Raw genomic sequence first — 24637 nt, 5'->3', positions numbered from 1 at the left:
AAATTGCCTCTAGAACTTATTCTCTTCTGTGTGTCCACTGCCTCTAGAACATGTTCTCTTCTGTGTGTTTACTGCCTCTAGAACATGTTCTCCATCTTCACTACCTCTCAAACATGTTCTCTTATTTGTGTTCATTGCCTCTAGAACTTGTTCTGTGTCCACTACCTTTAGCACTTGGTCTGTTCTCTGTGTGCTCACTGCCTCTAAAACCTGTTTTGTACTCTTCATGTTCGCTGCCTCTAGAACCCATTATCTTTTCCCTGTATGTCCAGAACCCCTTCTGTTCTTTGTGCTTACTGCCTCTAGAACTTGTTCTGTTGTGTGTCCTCTACCTCTAGAACACATTCTGTGTTCACTGCTTCCATACACATTCTGTGTATCCACTGCCTCCATAATGAGTTCTGTTCTCTTTGTCTTCACTGCCTCTATAACTCATTATCTTCTATGTCCACTGCTTCTAGAACTTGTTCTGTATGCTTGTAGATTTTCACTGCATCTAGAACTCGTTCCGTTTTCTTTGTGTTTGCTGCCTCTAGAACTCCTCTTCTGTGAGTCCACTGCATCTAGAACATTTTCCGTTCTCTTTGTGTTTGCTGCCTCTAGAATACAAGATTTGTAGTTCCTGTAAACACTCTATAATTTATTAAGCCCAGTAGTTTTTGGATTTTACTCCACATTCATCACTGCAATTAGTTTTGCACACAAAGGTGCGGTCTTACTCCAGCAGTGGGGCGGTGTACAAAGACTGCAGTAGCATTTCTAGACAATGTTTAAAGATGGCCAAGTTTATAAAACTATGTGCAGCAGATAAAACATAGATAAATTGGGTGCAACTGACACTGACTGAAGATAAATAAAAAATTCCCCCCTCCCCATGAAAAATGCCCCCACAATGTTTCCACAGTTATTTTAAGGAGTCTCTGTTGGTATCTCTATCACCTATGGTCCTATTCCTTGATTTCTCTTGCTTCTATGGTCTTCTTTCTTGAAGCCTCTATAGCTTTATATCCAGGCATCTCCTCCTAGCTCGTCCTTCCCTCTGCTGCCTTTGAACCTCTTCTCTTCTACTGGCACCTCCAGGAACCTGATCTGTCCACACATGTGAATCTAAGCCTAGTAGATCAATAGTTCCATGACCTATGACATCTATGACTATCCTTTCCCCATGTTTAGTAAGCACTGAGCATGATGCTTCCTTAGTCTTACTTCTGTCATGTCCTGGTAAGAACATCTGTAAGAGCTTGGCCTTACTCTTGGTCTTGTTGACATTTCTTTTTTTTTTTATGTTGTGCATCCTTTTTTCACTTTTTATGTAGCCCGGTTCTACCTGGATTTCTAAGTGTGTCAAATATGACTGCACAAACACACCCCTAGGACCAGTGTTAGTCACGTCCGCCGTCAGCTGCCCCCCATTTAATGAGACAGAGTGCATAAAGGTCAGTGTCTACACGCTTACGTGCTGCTTGCTTTAGTGTAGATGTAGTGGCCACGTTTACTCATGTCCGTGGGGTGTGCTGCAGGAGCCATGCTTTTAGCTAACCTCTCTGACTGGGCTGGGATTCTGATAAGTATGTACACGGTCAGTATCTTTCATCTGTACTAAGACAGAACCAAGGGCAGAACCTACACAGAAAAGGTGGAGTGGAAAGATTCATCCGTAAGCCAGAAGTGGGTCCAAACACCAGATCCTGCCTGTGTGCAAGTGACCTAATGTGGAAAAGGAGTCGGAGCAGAGCCGGTGGCTTCTGACCCCAGGACTGGTGGCCAGGCCTCTTTAATATAAAGGACCAGCGACTGCATGAGGCCAAGGCCGTCTCCCTGGTGTAAGAAGCCCACGGGATGTTTGCCAACTCTCGCCTGACCGCACAGGTGCAGTAGAGTAGATGATGATTTTCTGGTCCCCCCAGTAGAACATTAAATGGAAACTATCCAAAGTAATGTGAGCCATAGGCCGTGGCCGGCTTCAGATGTGTGCACAGGTTCCTCACGCTCACGCATTCCATGCCTCCTCTATATTGGGTGACCATGCAGAGAGTGGGCTGCTATCCCTCTGGGGGAAGTATTAGAGAGTTTATCAGTTGTGTCTGGTAATTGCGGAGGGTAGTTTCCTTTTAATGACGTGGGACTCCTGTAATCTGTCCCTCGTGTGCCTGCATGCCCCCGCTCCCTGGCTTGTGCTGCTCTGCACCATGGTTTGATCTGGGACGACACAGACAATGGGAATATAGTGGGTTGTCGCTGATCAGTAAAGGCACCGCAGGAAGTTTGCTGGTAGACATGGTCTCAGAGCCATGTGCCCCGCTGCTGCCCCCCATGTAGATGACGTGGAGTCTCTTCTCCGTTCTAATTCACTTCCTTTTCTTCCAGATGGGAGGATATGTTGTGTCGTTCTTAGACGGATGCTGTAAAACATGTAAGTAAAGGGATAGTCGGAGGCTCCTTCAGTCTGTCACTTGGGCAGCCTTCCTATACAGCAGTGGTTAATTGCAGCTGTCAGGATGCTAGGAGTTAGAGTTTTGCAACAGCTGGTATGGTATTAACTGTTTTACTCTGATCGTTCCTAGGCAAAGAAGATGGAAAGTTTTGTAAGCGAGTCACTGTGCGGATGACAATCAGGAAGAACGACTGCAGAAGTAACACTCCAGTAAGTGGCTTCTCTGTGTAGTTGCTTTCTTTTAAGAGGTCCTCTCCGTAACCGCACTCTCTTGCTGGTGGCTCTCACCGTAGCCGCACTCTCTTGCTGGTGGTTCCCTCCATAGCCGCACTCTTGCTGGTGGCTCTCTCCGTAGCCGCACTCTCTTGCTGGTGGCTCTCTCCGTAGCCGCACTCTTGCTGGTGGCTCTCTCCGTAGCCGCACTCTTGCTGGTGGCTCTCTCCGTAGCCGCACTCTCTTGCTGGTGGCTCTCTCCGTAGCCGCACTCTCTTGCTGGTGGCTCTCTCCGTAGACGGACTCTTGCTGGTGGCTCTCTCCGTAGCCGCACTCTTGCTGGTGGCTCCCTCCGTAGCCGCACTCTTGCTGGTGGCTCCCTCCGTAGCCGCACTCTTGCTGGTGGCTCTCTCCGTAGCTGCACTCTCTTGCTGGTGGCTCTCTCCGTAGCCGCACTCTCTTGCTGGTGGCTCTCTCCGTAGCCGCACTCTCTTGCTGGTGGCTCTCTCCGTAGCCGCACTCTCTTGCTGGTGGCTCTCTCCGTAGCCGCACTCTCTTGCTGGTGGCTCTCTCCGTAGCCGCACTCTCTTGCTGGTGGCTCTCTCCGTAGCCGCACTCTCTTGCTGGTGGCTCTCTCCGTAGCCGCACTCTCTTGCTGGTGGCTCTCTCCGTAGGTGTGAATGGGGTGAAGGCTCCTGAATATAAGACGCGATCACACTGAATACCCTTCCTATCTCTTCAGGTGAACATCGTGTCATGTGACGGGAAGTGTCCATCGGCCAGCATCTACAACTACAACATAAACACGTATGCGCGCTTCTGTAAGTGCTGCCGCGAGCTGGGGCTGCAGAGACGAGTCGTGCAGTTATATTGTAGCGGAAATTCAACCTGGGTCAGTTATTCCATTCAGGAGCCAACGGACTGTTCCTGCCAGTGGTCGTGAGCGCCACCTACCGGTAACGCTTGATAACCAGCTGTATATAGTCCCTTCCTCTGCACCAGGCCAAGGAAAAGTGCCAAAAAGAGCTTCGTCTCAGCCAGAAAGTTGTGTTTCTTAGGGTGTCTGCAGGAGCGACTTTAGTGCAGCATTCAAGCGTCCGTTAGGCTTCACATCACCGTTACTTTTCCGTTCTTCTAAAGAAAAACGGATTCTGTATTTTAAGCATCCGCTATGCACACAGGACTTTTGTTTTTTCTAAAATAACGGATCTTTGACAGAAATGGCTCAAATGCAAACGAAATGTGCAGAACTGGTGGTCAGGATCCATTTTTCTTCTTCTGTCGGATAAGAAGAACGGAAAAATAAACGGCGATGTGAACTCGCCCGTACTGAGACAAGATAAGGAACATGGATTCAGGCCTAACGTGACCTCACACTGACCACAGGCTGGTGATATCCCACCGCTTACCCTCCACAGGCGGCCCACTCAAGGGTCCAGGGTGTGACGGACGGAGGGCAGGCTCAGCTCCCAGAACTGTGCTACCAGTGATGGCTGTTTCCTTTATTGATGCCACCTAACCCCTCCATGCTGGCGCAGGACACGTCTGTGGCCTGCAGGTGGCAGTCTGGAGCTGTGGAGCCCCCGGTGCCGTCCCTTCTAACATGACTGGAAACCTTCCTGCAGCCACCTGTAAAGTGCTCCCTACGTGCCAGTCAGTATATCATGCTGCCATGTAGAGCGCCTGAGCTCGGAGCACTTACCTGAAGAACTGACAATCATATGGGTCACTGTGAACTGCAGCAGGACTACAAACAACGCTCATAATAAAATGAAATAACCAGAAGTTGTCGCCTCGTCTCATTCACCAGGCGAGAAGGTTCTTACATTTGAGAAATGTCACACACTGAGGGAAACGCTGGAACGCGTCAGAGATTGCCTTACCCATGGGCACCAGGGTCCCGCTCCAGGCTAACTCATGGAACGAACCAGGGGTCAAGATGGAGGCTGCTGTAGACTGCCCGGATCCTCACCTACCCGGGTCCACACACAGTGACACAGAATACGGCCCTCTTCACACCTGCATCCTGATGGCCGGTAGAACAGCCCCGGCCTATGTACCACCGCCGATAACACAGTGATAACTCTGAGTACAGATCATGTAGTAGTCGTCACCTGCAGTCCTATGTAACACCGCAGATAACACAGTGATAACTGAGTACAGATAATGTAGTAGATGTCACCTGCAGTCCTATGTAACACCACAGATAACACAGTTATAACTCTGAGTACAGATAATGCAGTAGATGTCCCTGCAGTCCTATGTAACACCACAGATAACACTGTTATAACTCTGGGTACAGATAATGTAGTAGATGTCCCTGCAGTCCTTTGTAACACCGCAGATAACACAGTGATAACCCTTTGAGTACAGATAATCTAATAGATGGCACCTGCAGTCCTATGTATGTAACACCACAGATAATAGTAATAACCCTCTGCGTACAGATAATGTAGTAGATGTCACCTGCAGTCCTATGTAACACCACAGATACCATAGTGATAACCCTCTGAGTACAGATAATGTAATAGATGGCACCTGCAGTCCTATGTACAACACAGATAACAGTGATAGCTCTCTGAGTACAAATAATGTAGTAGATGTCACCTGCAGTCCTATGTAACACTGCATATAACCCAGTGATAACTCTGAGTACAGATAATGTAGTAGATGTCACCTGCAGTCCTATGTACAACACAGATAACAGTGATAGCTCTCTGAGTACAGATAATGTAGTAGATGTCACCTGCAGTCCTATGTAACACCACAGATAACACAGTGATATGCCCTTTTTCCTGTGACATCAGTCCATTCTACACAATCCCTTCTCGTACAGACCGGGCCCATGGTGGCCTTAATCCCCAGACCAGCACCATTTACAGGCCAGACACTTCCATACCTTGTATGTCCTTGAGCAGCTGGAGGTGCCCAGGCCACACACGTTCCCTGCCTCTGGTTAGACATTATGAAGAAGCCTGGACACTGCGTGTCTAGAGCAGTCGGAGGTGCCCAGGCTGCACGTTTCCTACCTCGGGTGACACAATATAAAAGAGTCTGGACGTATCTCCTTCTAGAGCAGATGGAGGTGCTCAGGACACACACCCGAAGTGAGTAAATATGAAGGACCCTGGACATCGTACATCCTAGAGCAGCTGGAGGCCCTAAGGCCACATACGTTACATGCTTCAGTTGAGACAATATGAAGAAGCCTGGACATTGCTTGTTCTAGAGCAGCTGGAAGTAACCAGGCGACACACGTTGACGTTCCCTCAGGTGAGACAATATGAAGAGGCCAGGACATTGCTTATTCTAGAGCAGTTGGAGGTGCACAGGCCACACACGTTCCCTGCCTCAGGTGAGACAATATGAAGAAGCCTGGACATTGCTTGTTCTAGAGCAGTTGGAGGTGAACAGGCCACACATGTTCCCTGCCTCAGGTGAGACAATATGAAGAAGCCTGGACATTGCTTGTTCTAGAGCAGTTGGAGGTGCACAGGTGGGTCACACATTCCCTGCCCCAGGTGAGACAATATGAAGAAGCCTGGACATTGCTTGTTCTAGAGCAGTTGGAGGTGAACAGGCCACACATGTTCCCTGCCTCAGGTGAGACAATATGAAGAAGCCTGGACATTGCTTATTCTAGAGCAGTTGGAGGTGCACAGACGACACACGTTCCCTGCCTCAGGTGAGACAATATGAAGGGGCCTGGACATTACTTGTCCTAGAGGACCTGGAGGTATCTAGGCCATATACATTACGTGCCTGTGGTGAACACCTCCATCCTCCTGGATTTAGCTGCTGCATTGTGTGCCATTATGTGGCATGTTCTCGGCTATTGATGGACACGGTGCTGGTCTCCAGTACACAGTGCTCACTGTACCCAGCTAATCCCTGTAGATGAGGGTGAAGGTAATTTCTGGTGCAGCTGTCATGGTCTCAGTGCTTGGTCAGCTGCAAGAACAAATGTGTTTTCAAATGAAAATTCAAGATGTTGAAGCGCAGCCTGATGCCAAGGCTGGGGGTCGGGTGTGGGGCACACGTGATGTGAGCGTCTCCCATTGTTCACATTATTACTGGGCTGCACGAGGGGCTTTACTTTCTGGCTGAAAGCCAAGTGGCTGCACCATGTCTGTGTAAGAGAAGAAGAAGTGACGTGTGTGGAGGGTCAGGCTCACAGGACAGCCATTGTGCAGCTGCTGGAGGAGGATTATTCTCTGCCATCCAGGAAGACCCTCGAATACTCATGGCACAGGCTCAGCTGACATCTGTTTCCCATTGTTATTTCAGGGGCCAGTCTCTGGTTTGGTGGAAACCCAGTGACTGCCCCAGACATCTGACACACGTCCCAGGAAGCCTTGGTAAAATAGCGAGCCCCAAAAAAGTGACACGGCTCGTGAAGAGGCGAGATGTGCTGCATAACTACAATGGCTGCCATCACTGGGAGTAATATGTGCAATAATACCCGGTACCTCTCAGGAAGCAGCACTAAGTGGTGAAACATAGGGATATGCTGCTACCAGCGGCCTCACGTCTGACACTGCTACATAGGGATATGCTGCTACCAGCGGCCTCACGTCTGATACTGCTACATGGGGATATGCTTCTATCAGCGGCCTCACGTCTGACACTGCTACATAGGGATATGCTGCTACCAGCGGCCTCACGTCTGACACTGCTACATAGGGATATGCTGCTACCAGCGGCCTCACGTCTGACACTGCTACATAGGGATATGCTGCTACCAGCGGCCTCACGTCTGACACTGCTACATAGGGATATGCTGCTATCAGCGGCCTCACGTCTGACACTGCTACATAGGGATATGCTGCTATCAGCGGCCTCACGTCTGACACTGCTACATAGGGATATGCTGCTACCAGCGGCCTCACGTCTGACACTGCTACATAGGGATATGCTGCTACCAGCGGTCTCATGTCTGACACTGCTACATGGGGATATGCTGCTACCAGCGGCCTCACGTATGACACTGCTACATAGGGATATGCTGCTACCAGCGGTCTCATATCTGACACTGCTACATGGGGATATGCTGCTACCAGCGGCCTCACGTCTGACACTGCTACATAGGGATATGCTGCTACCAGCGGCCTCACGTCTGACACCGCTACATGGGGATATGCTGCTATCAGCGGCCTTACGTCTGACACTGCTACATGGGGATATGCTGCTATCAGCGGCCTCACGTCTGACACTGCTACATGGGGATATGCTGCTATCAGCGGCCTCACGTCTGACACTGCTACATAGGGATATGCTGCTACCAGCGGCCTCATGTCTGACACTGCTGCATAGGGATATGCTGGTGGTGGTTGAGGTGGCCTTCATGTTGCTGTTTTACGGTGCGAGGCAGGGTCCCGGTGGTGTAAATGTAGTACGGTATAATGATGAGACCGGTCAGCAGGTGATCCACACAATCCTCATACAACCTTCTGGGATTGTAGTACATACATGAAATACACTCATATTAACACTTTCAATGCTTTGCAGTGTATTTAAGGACACCGCACCCCCCTCCCCCCCCCTACTTTAAGGGAAGCCATCCCCAGAGCACTCTTACCATGAAGATAGGTCACCTGGAAGACAGATACATGCATTCATACGGTACCATATTGTATATATGTAGCATTATGGGTGACAGGGGTCGTAGTCGTCTCTCATATGAGGACCTGAGGGCGCTGGCTTGGTACAGCAACAATAAAGCCAAGCATAGTCCATAGTAACTTAAAGGCAACTTGGAACATCTCAGGAGTCCGTTCCCTGGGCACAAAGCTTGAGGGTGCAGGACATTACGGAGGGCTTTTGCCTTAAAGTCCACCTCCGGGAACATGGAGTCCTTAAGGCAAGGTTGGTGGTGGCCAGCAAACAATTAAATCACAGCAAGTCTCTTACCCTGGCTCTGTAGTTCCAAAGTGTCTGCAAAGGTAGTCACAGTTCAATCCAGGCACTGGGCAGGTAGTTTCCCTTTTGTGGTCCGGTCGGATCTTTGTAGTGACTTGTTCTGTTCTTCCTCATCTTCAGGCGTCGACTCTGGTCAACTTGGTTCCTCCTGATTCGCAGTGGACTCCTCATAGGATGGCACTTCTGGTTGATGTGGAGCTGGAGTATTTCCAACAGGGACAAGGGAGTTAAGCAATGGTGTAAGAAACCAAAGCAGAGGATCTGAGTCAATAACTCTTTTCCTATGGGCATCAGCAGTTACACTGGAGCAGAAGACTTTGATTCCCCGGATGGTTGCTGAGTGATTTCTTCCTGAACAGTCTCTTTTAGGCATCATTTGAGATGGTTGTGATTCAGTACTTGAGGTGCTCTGTTTTCTTTAGGCTACTTTCACACTAGCGTATTTTGCGGATCCGTCATGGACCTGCAAAAACCCTTCCGTTACAATAATACAACCGAATGCATCGGTCACGAACAGATCCGGTTGTATTATGTCTTTTATAGCCATGATGGATCTTGAACACCATTGAAAGTCAAGGGGGGACGGATCCGTTTTCTATTGTGCCAGATTGTGTTTGGCTCTGCTTCCTCAGGCCGACAGCAAAACGCTGTCCGTTGCAAAGCTAGGGGGAACTTGCTGCTGCTGATTGAGGGATTCTATGCCGCTTATTAGGCCAAATAAATCTAAGTAAATGAGATTGTAGTGTCTTAAGGTCTCTAGGAGGAACGGTGATAGGTATAGTTTCAAAAGGTTATAGGATTTTAGGGAGGATCGTCATTGCTGCAATACGACCAAGTAAGGATAAAGGGAGTTTAGTCCATTTGTCAAGAAGATCCCCAATTTCCCTACAGATGGCATGAAAGTTCTGTCGATGCAAAGTGGCATACCTAGTGGTTAGGTTAACACCCAAGTATTGAAGGGACTCCCGTTTCCTGTTAAATGGGAAGTTAGTCTGGAGTGTATAAAGAGTGTCCCGAAGATTAAGGGGTAAGGTATCAGTCTTATTAGTGTTGACCTAGTTAACTGAAAGTGTCCCAAAGGCCTGTAATATGGAATGGAGATTGGGAAGAGAAATGTGGGGTCTGGTCAATGTAAGAAGAACATCATCTCCCTATCCTTAATCATGACACCCCAAACATCAGGGTTCAATCTAATTGTCACTGCTAGGGGTTCAATACATAGTGCAAACAAAACTGGGGACAAGGGACATCCGTGCCTAGTGCCATATTTAAGGGCGATAGGTTGGGAAGAAGCATGAGGGAGTTTGACCATCACTACAGGAGAGGAGTCCAAGCCACGTATGGCCTGGAGAAAGGGACCCGTAAATCCATAAGCTTTCAAAGCAGCAAATATGAATGGCCAACCTAGATGGTTGAATGCCTTTTCAGCATCTAGACTAAGCAACAAGGCCTCCTCATCCGAACGATGAACCACATCTAATAAATCGATGTTACGTCTAGTGTTGTCTCCCCCTTGTCTACACGGTACAAACCCAACCTGATCTTTGTGGATTAGGGCAGAAAGAAAAGGATTTAGTCGAGTTGCCAATATTTTCGTAAAGATTTTGAGATCAAAGTTTAGAAGAGCTATTGGTCGCTAATTCTGACATTCTAGAGGATCTTTACCCGGTTTTGGAATTAACGTAAGATACGAGTATGTCATACGAGTAGGGGTTAGAATGTCGGACTCCAACAAGTAAAAGATTACAGAACAAAAACAAGAGTTTTAGCTATGGCCGGTGTCACTCCACCGAGCCTGCACCTTACATCTAAACATATGAAGATTAAGAAAAAGAAAAACTGACTATTTCACATAAATAAAAAGAGGTATCGGGAAGAGGCACCTAAAGTAGATACAAAATGATGCGGCTGGGGACAAGAGTAGGTTAGACCCTATAGGCTTCCCTCTAAAGCTCCCAGTTTAAAGATCAAACAGGAAAAACAACTTCCTGGCAATGAAGAGAACAGTGAGTTCAGTCGGGATCGTGATCTCGTGTTGATGGCTGGTTCCTTAAAGGGGTTCTCTTAAGAAAAAGAAAATACTTAAATATTGCTTCATTATAAATATAAAGATTGCTTTATGCATAATGCTGTTGCAGCAGTAACATTTAGATTTTTTGATGAAACCATGACAGTTCCCCTTTAAGTGCATAATTATGCACACAACAGATAATGTCCTGAGGACAGGCAGCCATGCCTTGAGGTTTTAGGGTCTTATGCGTCCTGTCCAGCTTAATTTTGTGTGTGTAAGGCTCCCCAGGATTATGTTGAATATGGACTCCAGAGTGGCACAAAGATCTTCAGCCCCAGTAGCCTCAGGGAGTCCTCTAACATTATTCCGCCGTCACCTGTTATCCAAGTCCTTAATGTGGCGGCCTATGTCCCTGAGAGATGTGGCTTGAGTGGCAATAGTTCAGCGTAGGTTCGTCTTGGTCTTCTGCCTCCTGGAGGTCTACATGTATAAGACCCTTCAGAGCTTCCTGTAGAGATAATGTAAAGTCTCTGAGGGACTCACTGGCTGGTGTTTCTTGCTCAGTCCTGGGTTCAGAAGTAGCTCACATTCTTTCAGATATCTGTCCCACCGTCTGTCCCACTCTGAGCTTGGCTAGGATTTCACTTCTCTTAGTGCGGCCCCTTCTAATTGACCGATGAGGATTTCCTGTTGTTTGATAGACTCCGGGTACAATCTGAATACAGCAAGTCTCTCAGAATATGGGCTTCCCTGGCATAACGTGGAAAACAGTGTGCCCCCAGGAACTATGGCATGGAAACCAGGGTGCCCCCAGGAACTATGGCATGGAAACCAGGGTGCCCCCAGGAACTATGGCATGGAAACCAGGGTGTCCCCAGGAAGTATGACATGGAAACCAGGGTACCCCGAGGAACTATGACATGGAAACCAGGGTGCCCCCAGGAAGTATGGCATGGAAACCAGGGTGCCCCCAGGAAGTATGGCATAAAAACCAGGGTGCCCCCAGGAAGTATGGCATTCAAAACCAGGGTGCCCCCAGGAAGTATGACATGGAATCCAGGGTGCCCCCAGGAAGTATAGCATGGAAACCAGGGTGCCCCCAGGAAGTATGACATGTAAGCCAGGGTGCCCCCAGGAAGTATGGCATAAAAACCAGGGTGCCCCAAGGAAGTATGGCATGGAAACCAGGGTGCCCCAAGGAAGTATGGCATGGAAACCAGGGTGCCCCCAGGAAGTATGACATGTAAGCCAGGGTGCCCCCAGGAAGTATGGCATGGAAACCAGAGTGCCCCCAGGAAGTATGACATGGAAACCAGGGTGCCCCCAGGAAGTATGACATGGAAACCAGGGTGCCCCCAGGAAGTATGACATGGAATCCAGGGTGCCCCCAGGAAGTATAGCATGGAAACCAGAGTGCCCCCAGGAAGTATGGCATGAAAACCAGGGTGCCCCCAGGATGTATGGCATGAAAACCAGGGTGCCCCCAGGAAGTATGACATGGAAACCAGGGTGCCCCCAGGAAGTATGACATGGAAACCAGGGTGCCCCCAGGAAGTATGACATGGAATCCAGGGTGCCCTCAGGAAGTATAGCATGGAAACCAGGGGGTCCCCAGGAAGTATGACATATAAGCCAGGGTGCCCCCAGGAAGTATGGAATGGAAACCAGGGTGCCCCCAGGAAGTATGGCATGAAAACCAGGGTGTCCCCAGGAAGTATGACATGGAATCCAGGGTGCCCCCAAGAAGTATAGCATGGAAACCAAGGGGCCCCCAGGAAGTATGACATGTAAGCCAGGGTGCCCCCAGGAAGTATGGCATGGAAACCACGGTGTACCCAGGAAGTATGACATGGAAACCAGGGTGCCCCCAGAAAGTATGGCAACACATTTTGCCTGCCCTGAGCCCTGTACCCCATGATGACCCATCTGACAAATGGACCCACACATGTTTCAAAGGAAGCCATGGTAAGTTTGGTAAGTAATTTCTGGATTGCCCTGGGATTCAATAACGTGGCCATAAGCTTCATTGAAGCCTGCCTGATCTGTGCTTGCCATACTCTGATCTGTTCATCTACCTGTTGCCTGGATACTGACCTGGTCCCATATTCCCTGGCCCTAGGTCTATTCCTTAGAAAGTATGTACTCTGCCTGCCGGTCCTCAGCCTGGTTATGTTTGTGTCCTTTGGCTGTTCCTCCGATTCCCTGCACAGGTGTCTCTGACCTCCGTGAGTCAGCTGCCGAATAAAATTTGAATAAAATGTATGGCACTGGAGTGATGGGTAAACATGGCGCCCGCTCGCGTGTGCAGCAGGCGCCATGGCCGGCGGGTCTCAAACAGCATGAGGGGACAGGATAAGGGACAGATAGAACGTCTTAACAGTTTGTCAAAAGGGGATTTTTTTTTTAATGTAATCGACTCCATCTTGTCTTTAAACAAATTTTTCCAAACTTTTTAAGGACATTCGAATACAGGGTGTGCGAAGGGGGAGGTGGGCTACAAGACTTGTTTAGTATGCCAGGGGCTTAGGCAGCCCTGTGCACTCCTACCATTACCTGCTCTGTCCTGACATGAGACTATCATATACAGTTTCTTCTTAATCTGTTAATCTGATTGGATCAGTGCTCCTATGCCCTAAACATATGATTGGCTTTGTGTTCGTGTCTTTATGTACAAATAAAGGGGAACCCCGTACTCTAATGTACACCATCTCTCGTGTGTTTGATGTCCCCTGGCCGGTGAATTGCTTGATCCACAACAACTTCATTTTCAGTAGCGGAAGCTACTCTAAGACACTGTGTTTGCATTGTGATGTGGAAGGGGTAAATGAACACTGAGAGACTTTTGGGACTTTCTAAATAATAATGAGAAGCTGATAGATTTTCACAGCTATCATAAGGTTTAAAGAAGAGCATGTTTTAGAGGTAAAAAGCCAGATGTTGTTTACCACCAAAACCAGACAGACTGACCTTTTGAATGTCTGGTTTTAGCTTTGTTGTTATGTCTGAAAACCTGTTTCTGTCTGTAAAAACTGCTGTTATTGACTGAGTATCATTGAAGCTCTAATGTAAGTCTATGACAGACAGGAGTTGTAGCATTGTATCTGTTTGTGCTGAGTTTCTCTGCTCCTCCCACTAGAAGGTTCCAGTTCAGCTAGAAACTGTATATAAGGAGAGCAGTCAGAGTCCCTAGTGTTCTGCAGTTAGGGACCAGAGCTTAGAAGAGAAGACTCTGCCAGAATACTGCGCGACCAGAAGAAGACGCTGAGATGGGGATACTCTACCACAGGCATGCTCAACCTGCGGCCCTCCAGCTGTTTTAAAACTACAACTCCCACAATGCCCTGATGTAGGCTGTTCGGGCAGGCTGGGACTTGTAGTTTTGCAACAGCTGGAGGGCCGCAGGTTGAGTATGCCTGCTCTACCACATACCCTGGATCACCAGACTTTGTCCAGGGTACCAGCCTTCTGAGAGAGAGAAAGAAAGAAAATAAAAAAAAATAAAGAAAGAGAGACAGCTAGCTCAGGCCTTTCCTCAGCATCAAACCCTTCTTCTGCCCGGGAGGAGACTGGAGAAGCCGGCCCTATGCCTCGTCTGTATTGTTTTGCACCCGAATTCCTCCAGTAAAGAAGGACCCTGGTTTACTGCAGACCCCGACACTCTGTACTTACTTTAACGGTGTCCAGGGGACCCAGCATAGCATTGAGGCCACCCTAAATTCGACCACTGCATCAGCACCACCAGAACCTCCAAGTACACGCATCATCACCACTAGTACCTCCAGACTTACCACCACTGGCATCATTACCACCAATACCTCCAGAAACCCTAGCATCACCAAGACTAGTACCTCCAGAAACACTACACTAGCATCACCACCACCTCCAGCAACACCACACTCACATCATCATCACCACCACCACCAGTACCTCTAGCATCACCACCTCCAGAAACACCATGCTTGAATCATCATCATCACCAGTACCTTCAGCAACACCACCACTAGCATAATCAGCATCACCAGTACCTCCACCAACACCATCACTAGCATTATCACTAGGGATAATGAAAAATCCACAGTCGATTCGCATAAAATTTCGTTAGTGGTACCTTGGAACCGAACCCGAGTTCGGTAAAAGGATTTTTACAGTAGAAATTAATTTTTGAAGTTATTACCCAAAGTCTCGCAAGACTTCGCAAAGCAATAACTTTGGCTCATTGGAGCCAATACATTCTAATACTGTATGGAGCGCTCGCTCCGTACAGTAGTCTAACGCAGTTTTATGCAAATCCACATTGGATGTTTCATCTGAAGTTGATTCGCTCATCCCTAATTATCACCCCCAGTACTTCCAGCAACATTATCACTAGCATTAGACATGAGCAAATTTCATATTTGGAAATTCGCTCACGCTTCGTTTGGTGGTAAAAGTAGAATTGCGTTGTGGATTCTGTTACCACGGACCATAACGCAACTCTATGATGGAATGTATAACGGAATGCCTTTAGAAGCATTCCGTTATTCATTCCGTCATAATAGAAGTCTATGGGCTGCAAAACAGATCCGTCCCGTTTCCGTTATGCAGGAGAGGACTCCGGATCAGGAGAGGACTCCCCTGCATAACGGGAACGGGACAGATCCGTTTTGCAGCCCATAGACTTCTATTATGACAGAATGAATAACGGAATGTCTCTAAAGGCATTCCGTTATACATTCCATCATAGAGTTGCGTTATGGTCCGTGGTAACAGAATCCACAACGCAATTCTACTTTTACCACCAAACGAAGCATGAACGAATTTCATAACATGAAATTCACTCATCTCTAACTAGCATCATCACCATGACCACTACTTCCATGATATGTTGTATGATGAATAAACTAACACTGAATTTCACGACATTTCACAATTTTTTGGTTTGGTCCAGGATGGTTTCATATTTTCCTTCAGACATTACCTAGTCTTATCTCTAACACCCTGTCCATGGATTTTACTGAGGTCAAGGTAAGACATCTGAGACACAAGTCATTAACAATTCAGAACATAGACATCAGTCAGCAAATGCCCCAACTCTCCCTTCGAGAGCAGCGCTTATTCATTGCTGTGGTCCCAGGAGACTGTAAGGATTTACCTAAAGCTCCAGGAGCCTCTCTCCGTCTCCCCTATAATACAGTATGCAAAAATAAACACAATGCAACTACATGCTGCAAACACAAAGACCACAATGTATAAAATAATGTCCCACTCCCTATAGAAAATAGACTAGGGCTAATGCTCTGCTTATTATATAAATGTGAGATTCTTGGCAATACATCATAAAATCATTTGAGCCTGTCCACCCCGGCAAGGTGATCCCTTTAGGACATGAACCTACACTAAATGCTACCTGTTTCGAAGACAACTGGCCTCATTCAGGAAAGGCAGGTTCCACATGCATGCTGCGCCCACTCTATATTTTACCTCTCCTGGGGCCAACTGTCCTCCCATAAATACAGGGAGAGCTACAGCTTTATACTTGCATTAATTAAAATCAACCTGTGAGAGCTTAGCCAGGAGTGAACGACAAATGGATACAGCCACATCCTCAAATGCAGACGGCAAAGAGAAGACACAGCATATCCAAATGTGCAGGTGCATGTCATATGTGTAACCTGCCTTCCCTAAATTTACTGGGGGCCAGTTGACACCCTAGGAAGTAGAATTTAGCATGGGTCATCTTGCCGTGGTGGGGGGGCACAAATGATTTGACAAAAACCTCACATTTCCATAAGCATAGCATTAGCACTGGTCTATTTTCTATAGGGAGTGGGCATTATTTGACATATATTGGTCTTTGTATCTGCACTGTACTGTTGCCTTGTGTTTGATTTTGTATTTTCAGCCTTGGCGACGTGCACCTGAGCATTGGGATGTGCTGATTTTGTGTTTTTTTCCGTATAATGCAGTATGTACCACAACACAATGGCTCTGAAATGACCGCTAATGTCCTTACATGGTGTCCCCTGAAGAAACATCATCAAGCTCCTCGGATTGATTTGTGGATCTCGCCTTTTCACTAAGGATAATTTAACCACCAGGAAAAGGTATTAAGATATAATCTTTAGACACTTCCTAAACTTTCAGGAGCTTCCATCTGAAAACTTCTAGAAGACAAAACAGATTTGCTCCCAGGACAAAGGTATCATTTTTCAAGAGCCGTGGAGGGCGTCTGGCACGTGTATTTGCAGTTCACATCAAACTCTTTTAATGACCAATTATTTGTCACTTTAAAGAACTCACTAACTTGGTTTACCAAAGAGAAGGTTGAAGACGCTAGAGATCCATAACCCCAAGTTGCCGAGCTGCGGGCTCTGTGAGGGGGCTTCATTAATTAGACCTGCTCCTCCATTCACAACAAGCATGTCAACATCTCAGTAACATGCTCAGATTTCAAAGTCCACGGCGCCAGCTGCACCAGGGAAATGAGGCCTTTTCTTCTTGCTAGATATAATGCCAAGGCTTTTGAAATGAAAGCTGGGTCGAGCCTACAGGAGATTAATGCAAGAAAAATGCTTCTTATTTGATAGGACACAGATGTCTATGAGATTTGCAGAGGCTGTTGACAGTCAGTGATGGTTGGCAGCTTGACTTCTTCCTGGGCTCCTCTTGGCCTTATGATTGGAGGGAAGCAGCATTTCTGTAATTATTTTGTTCCTCTTCTTATGCTACATTTAAGTCCAGATTTTCATTGTGTCTGACCCATTTCTACAGATTGAGGGTTCACCTATTTAACCTGGTTCATTCATTTCTGTGATCACTCACACCACATTGAATTAAACAGCTGTAGAATAGAATTTGCATTGGGAACATTAGAGGGCCCTGTGCATTCTTTTAGGAGAACTGAAAAAAGATCATTCGCTGGGGTTTATTTCCCCTCGTGTAAACAGGTGGGACAAAAGGAAACGAGGGACCTAAAAGACAAGAAAACAAATGATTACTGTTACTTATAAATACACCTATCTCAAGTGTAAAAATGTATTATATCATCACCCGTCACTCATTTTTACAAATCTGACTTCATGTATAAAAATCCTGACCCAGAATCATGGAGTCCCATCCTGGTCCAATCTTCCTGCTCCCTCTAACCCTTGAGTCATAGAGCCCAATCCTGGTCCATGCTTGTGGAGCCCCACCCTGGTCCAGTGTTCCTGAGCCTCCTAATATCAAGGTTGTGAAGCCCCAACCTGGTCCAGTCTTTCTGCTACCCTTAACTGCAGGGTCAAGGAGACCCATCCTGGTCTAATGTTTCTGCTTCCCCTAACATCAGGGTCGTGAAGCCCCAACCTGGTCCAGTCTTTCTGCTACTCTTAACTGCAGGGTCATGGAGCCCCATTCTAGTCTAACGTTCCTGCTCCCCCTAACATCAGGGTCGTTAAGCGCCAACCTGGTCCAGTCTTTCTGCTACCCTTAACTGCAGGGTCAAGGAGACCCATCCTGGTCTAATGTTTCTGCTTCCCCTAGTATCAGGGTCGTGAAGCCCCAACCTGGTCCAGTCTTTCTGCTACTCTTAACTGCAGGGTCATGGAGCCCCATTCTAGTCTAACGTTCCTGCTCCCCCTAACATCAGGGTCGTTAAGCGCCAACCTGGTCCAGTCTTTCTGCTACCCTTAACTGCAGGGTCAAGGAGACCCATCCTGGTCTAATGTTTCTGCTTCCCCTAGTATCAGGGTCGTGAAGCCCCAACCTGGTCCAGTCTTTCTGCTACTCTTAACTGCAGGGTCATGGAGCCCCATTCTAGTCTAACGTTCCTGCTCCCCCTAACATCAGGGTCGTGAAGCCCCAACCTGGTCCAGTCTTTCTGCTACCCTTAACTGAAGGGTCATGGAGACCCATCCTGGTCTAATGTTCCTGCTCCCCTGACCTCAAGATCATGGAGCCCTCTACTTGTTCAATCTTCCTACTTTCTCTAACCCTAGGGTCGTGCGTGGAGCCCCATCCTGGTCCAAGCTTGTGGAGCCCCTCTAACGACTGTAGACAGGGAAATGCACTCACACGGTGAGCCCTAACTTGCACCGAACCTCCTGTCCATGCCTACTTGCAGAGCAAGCCCTAAGTGACAAGTCCACAACTAATAGACCGTCCCTATACTAGTAAGTGCAGGCAGCGAAACCAAGCACCCGAGGTAAAAAATGCAGGGACCTGTTGACACATCTGGAACCCAAAACAGACAAACACGCAGAGAAAGGTCGTACAAAAATAGGTCAAAGCTGGGAGGGCAATACAGTACAAAAATCACAGAGCGGAGGGTGGTCATAAATAGCCAAGCCAAGGGTCAGAACCGGACAGAAAACAGTAAAATTACTAAGGAGAGAGAGGTCCAAGTCAAGCTGAAGTCAAATCCTAACAGCAACAATCCAAGAATGCACGATAGCAACCGGAGCACAGCAAGGGAAACCTATGACTGGCAAGGGTGTATTTCCAGAAGGTGATTTAAATAGGGCACTGAGTCCCTGGATCAAAACCTAATAGGTCCCGGGAATTGGTCCCCATTGGACCAGTAAACAAGCAGTCCTGAGATAGGCAATCTGGGGACAGTCCCATCCTGGTCCAATCTTGCTGCTGCCCCAACCCAGGGTTGTGGAAGCCCATTCTCATCCAATTTTCCTGCTCCTCTTGACCCCAGGGTTGTGGAGTCCAATCTTCTTGCTCCCTCTAATCTCAGGATCTGGAAGCCCCACACAGGTTGCTTCTTCAGCTTGCTGCCTATTGTGAGTGATCTCTAAATTATGGATGTAACAATGACCCTGGAAACAAATCACCATTTATGTAATAAAGGATGCTGATAACGGAGTTCTCACAGATTACGTTCCTGGACAGGAACTCCTAACCTCCTCACAGGCCCACATTTGTCAGTCATTGAAATAAGACTGGAACTAATATGAAAATAATTGTGCCTAAGATTCTTGCTGATCTCCAGATGCCAGGGGTGCGCACTGAAACTAACGCTGTGTCAGTTCTCCTCAGAGTCCTGGGGCCCCTATAGAGTCAAGGGGAGGACATAAATGAGAACGAGACCTTTCCAATAGTTCACCCTATGGATGATGCTTTCCTCAAACTGATAGCAACATGCAGATATGAATGAAGAATGGGCAGGCACCCGATCTAATTAGAAGGAGGTCTAGACTAATAGTCAATACACCAAAACATCCATAGATAGATAGAGGACGGACGGGCCCCCGATCTAATGAGAAGGAGGTCTAAACTAATAGTCTATACACCAGAACATCTAGAAATTAATAGAGGACAGAAGGGCGGGCACCCGATCTAATCAGAAGTAGGCCTAGACTAATAGTCCATACAACAGAAGATCCAGATGTGGCTAGAGAACGGTTGTGCACCCCATTTATTGAGAAGGAGGCCTGGCCTCATAGTCATATGCATCCCTGTGAGGCACTACTATCTGATGTAGGCGCTCATGACTGGCTTTTTTTGCAGAAAGAGTTGTTTTCTCTTCCGCCAGAGACAAACCAACCTGTTTGAGAAGGCAGGGGCGCTGGCAGTAGCGCCGCGGCCTTCTCGCTGTTTACTGCAGGCCCAGTGACGTCACGACTAGTATCACCGGCCTGGGCGCGGCTAAGTTCTTGCTCCTGAGACATCTCTCCATCAGCCTCTGGACTGTCCCTGGGCATTACAAAGCCCAAAAGGAACAGTGCAGCTCTGTGCGCCACCAACACCGCGTATAGAGAGCAAGTCCTGCAATGTGCTCACACCTTGCATCAGATCTGCTTAAAGGGTTCAAGTCCTGAACATCGTCGACCTGTCCTCCCAGACAAGTCACAAACATGCATCCAGCCACAAGCATTCAGATGTCCGTAGAATGGGTCCGCATCTGTTCAGCAATTATCCGGAACAGGTGCGGACCCATTCATTCTCTATGAGGCTGGAAGAGATGCGGAGAGCACACTATGTTCCCTCTACATCCGCATTTCCGGAGCGCGGCCCCGATCTTCCGGTCTGCAGCTCCACAAGAAAATAGAGCATGTCCTATTCTTGTTCGCAATTGCAGACGAGAATAGGCATTTCTATGGGGGTGCCGGCCGGGCGTATTGCAGATCCGCAATGCACTACGGACATCTGAATGGCCTAAGGCCTCTTGCACATGAACATATTTATATTCAGTTTCCATTCCGTTTTTTTTGCGGAAAAAAATGGAAGGTACTCCTTGTGCATTCCGTTTCCGTATTTCTGTTCCGCAAAGAAATAGAACATGTCCTATTATTGTCCGCATTTTGGACAAGGATAGGACTGTTCTATTAGGGGCCAGCTGTTCCGTTCTGCAAAATACGAAATGCACACGGATGTCATCCGTACTTTTTGCAGATCCATTTTTTGTAGACCGCAAAATACATAGGTCTTGTGCATGAGCCCTAACACAGACAGACCTACCGGACTCAAGCTGGCTTTTATGACAATTGGGCGTCCGCAAAGCCCTGGCCGGCATGTGAGATCCGGTCCGGTGCTTGACCTCACCTGGCTGTCAATCAGTCCAGCAGCACATCCTGCGAGGAAAATACCTCCCATCTAGAAAGTAACCACTCACTGTGTCTCTGTATATATAGTGTGACACAGTGAGGGGTTGTGTCTGGCAAGGCAGGTATTTTCCTCCCAGCATGTGCCGCTGGGCTGGTTTCCAGCGAGGTGAGATCAAATACCGGACCGGAGTTTAAGTGTCAGTCCGGGTTTTGGCAGAACCTGGCTGTCCTTAAATAGGCAGCTGGGCTCAGCAGCTGAGTCTCGGTTTTTGGGATCTAAGGTTTTGTACTGGGCTGGAGGGATGAGAGTTGCAAGCTGGTGAAACAGGCCCCCTAAAGCCTGCTGTGTAATGCTGGAGGCAGAACTGCCAGTAAGGTGACGAGTGTTATATGAACTTCCCATTGTGTGTGAATTAACACCAAGACTGAAAAGTGACGTGTTGTTTTGTGCAACCTCCTCAAGTGTGAATAAACACTGACGTTTTGAGTTAAGAACTTGTATTTTGCCTCAGTACTGCGCCCGCTTACCCCATCTACCAGAGGGAAACCCCACAATATATAAATATACTGCAGGAATAACCCTAGTAATGCGCATATATATATATATATACTGTGTATATAGTCCTGACTCCTTTATATATATAAAGGAGTCAGGACTATATATACATATATTACTTCGGGTACTCCTGCAGTGTATATTTATTTATTACTAGAGTAGTCTTGCAGTGTACAGGTGAAACTCTAAAAATTAGAATATCGTGCAAAGTTCATTTATTTCAGTAACGGGGGCACAGAGGGCATTATTACTGTGAAGGGGCACAATGGGCATTACTAGCACAGAGGGCATTACTACTATTAAGGGGACACAATGGGCATTTCTACTATGGACCGGGCACAGAGGGCATTATTACTTTGAAGGGGCACAATGGGCATTACTAGTATTAAGGGGCATTATTACTGTGAAGGAGGCACAATGTGGATTATTAATATGAAGGAGGCATAATGGGGATTATTACTGTGAAGGGGGCACAAAGAGGACATTACAAGTGTGAAGGGGCACAGATAGGGCATTACTACTGTGAGGGGGGACTTAGGATATTCATACTCTGTGGGGAGGAAATAAGGAGGCTTCGCAATGTGTCAGGGGCACTAAGGGATCACCCTGCTGTGAGGGTGCACATAGGGGTATCAAACGGTCTGAGGGGCATTAAAGGGAAATCATTATTGTTAGGGGGCACTGAATGGACATTCTTAGTCTTTGGTCAGCAGGAAGGAGATTAGGTGGGTTTAGAGGTGCAGATTATTGTAAAAAAAAATAATAATAATGCAGCACTACTTGCCAATTGTGTTGTCCCTCCTTATATAGCTCGGACCTTCATCCTACAGCAGACTCAGGTATGTGGACCTTTACAAAAAGTACTTCAGTACCCCTGGCATATACAATGTACTAGTTGTCAGCAAACATTGTATCAAAATAGTACATACCAGAGCCGGACAGGCGGCCCCTCATCATCAGTGGGGTCTGATACTTAGGCAAGGAGGTCTGCACGATTTCCCAACACTAGGGAATATTGCGATTATACCCCACGTGCTCCACCATGTGCTATTTTGATACAATGTTTGCTGACAACTAGTACATTGTATCAACTGCTAGTCTGGCTATTCAGCCAATTAGAACCACAGCGTCGTCTAGTTATATCTGAGGCTCCTGATGATCTGGTGCCTTCCAGTGAAACGCGTCGAGCAGAGCATCGTTAAGCGACAGCTTTATGTACATATTTTTGCATCTATCTGTTATGGGCAATTGATCAGAATCACCATCAGGGATCTAGTACCCCACCTACTCTGGTGGATGTGCAGGAAGTACACGATCTAGCCCCAGTACTTATTACCTATACCTCTAAACTCACATGGATTGTACTGTTGTAAACACTATGTCGTTTATCCTATAAAAAAAAATTGGGGACTCAAATGCTTAGAGGTTAGAGCCTGTGATACAACGGCATCTGCCCATCATAAAGGTTTTAACATTTAACAATCTACAATAAATATTTTTTATTTTCTCTTTTAGTATCTAGTGAAGTCTTATAGAATGCTAGATATGTTATCAATTATCATTTCTTATTATTCAGTGGTTTAACATGGCTATAGGCTTTGCTGCATGTAGTGGGAGCAAAGAAGCTTCAGATTCCCCATCATGTCAAAGGGTCCCTGTGTTCAGATACTGGGGGGTATATATCTGGAGAAAGAGAAAGTGCACCGTAAAGTTGGGAAAGGATCAGGAGAAGGAGAGAAGGACCAGCCTCCCATCCCCATCTTGGCATATGCCGACCATAAAGACAGCACTTCATGTGTACAGTGCCCGAGTGAGCCATCTGCTGAACTGCTTCTGTGAAGTACGGTGACTCACACTTCAGGGAACCCTGCCTTGCACCTCAAAACTACCAAGGGCACCCTAAACTACCATCAGACAGGAGAATTCCCAAAGCCCTGAAGGAGGAAAGATGCACCCTTCTCATCACTGCATGTCCCAGGGAGTGACCTAGTGAGGACTGCCACCATGAGCACAACTGCTCTCATCATCTCTGCCTCCCTTGTGGTTCGCTGAACAGTGCCATTGATAATATCTCCCCATTTGACCTGCACTGTATCGCACCCCTTACTGAAATGTGTGTCTGAATCTCATTATAGGCACTGAACGGCGGTCTTCCATGGGGACCAATGTCGGCTCCTTGTTGAGGCAGCGCCAGGCTGATGAATGTCAATGTTATATTTACTTGGGCACATGGACAAGATGGATCTCTGGATAGAAGAGCGTCCTGAGGATGGAGTATATAATGAGGCGGCTTGGCACAGCATGTGCTGGGTGATTACTGTAATCTTCTCCATTGTCCAGAAGGAGGTCTGCAGCATAGTCAGAGTCATATCTGCATACGTCAGTAGGAGAGTCAGTGACCTGGTGGTTGTGGTGGTTGTGGACTGCTGGGGCCCTGATTCTAACTGGACTCTTGTGTCTTTTGGGTCTGGGGGTGAAACTACAGGTTTTCCAAAGTTCTTATAGCTGAAGACTGCGCTCACCTGAATCCCGACTGAGAGCACGGGCGGTGCCAGGAACAAAGCACCGATCCAATAGAAAGAGGTCACAAAGCCCAGCTTACAGAAATATCAAATCCAACTTTTATTGTTCCAAGACGTAAAATCCAAATAGCAAAAAAAAGTCTAAGTGTGATTATGGGTCGCTGTCTGACCCGAAACGCGTAGACTTTTTTTTGCTATTTGGATTTTACGTCTTGGAACAATAAAAGCTGGACTTTATATTTCTGTAAGCTGGGCTTTGTAAAGGCTCTTATAGTGATCTGGTGGCCACTGACCCACACCTGACACGTTATCTTGAGGGTGACATTATTGGAGATTTCTTCATCAGGATCTCAGATTTTGGGGACTTGCCATGTTGGTCAGAGGGACGTGTAACTTTTCAGATTGATTTTATCTGCAAGAAGCTGCTTAGGGTTTTGGCAGCAATTGTGCTAAACAGGGATTTTCCGCGCT

General features: G+C 47.3%; 1 protein-coding gene across 1 annotated transcript in view; it reads left to right on the top strand.

Annotated features, from left to right (window-relative positions):
- Positions 1–4422, top strand: part of OTOG (otogelin) — an 88693-nt gene extending 84271 nt beyond the window's left edge. Inside the window, exons 51-54 of the mRNA XM_044270498.1 lie at positions 1317–1436; positions 2368–2413; positions 2565–2644; positions 3390–4422. Of these exons, the coding sequence (XP_044126433.1) occupies positions 1317–1436; positions 2368–2413; positions 2565–2644; positions 3390–3590 (447 nt within the window). The 3' untranslated portion in view covers positions 3591–4422. The remainder of the gene's footprint in view (positions 1–1316; positions 1437–2367; positions 2414–2564; positions 2645–3389) is intronic.
- Positions 4423–24637: the final 20215 nt, after the last annotated feature.

Source organism: Bufo gargarizans, chromosome 10, assembly GCF_014858855.1.
Source record: "Bufo gargarizans isolate SCDJY-AF-19 chromosome 10, ASM1485885v1, whole genome shotgun sequence".
NCBI lineage: Eukaryota > Metazoa > Chordata > Amphibia > Anura > Bufonidae > Bufo > Bufo gargarizans.
This window is presented reverse-complemented; position numbering and strand designations above follow the sequence as displayed.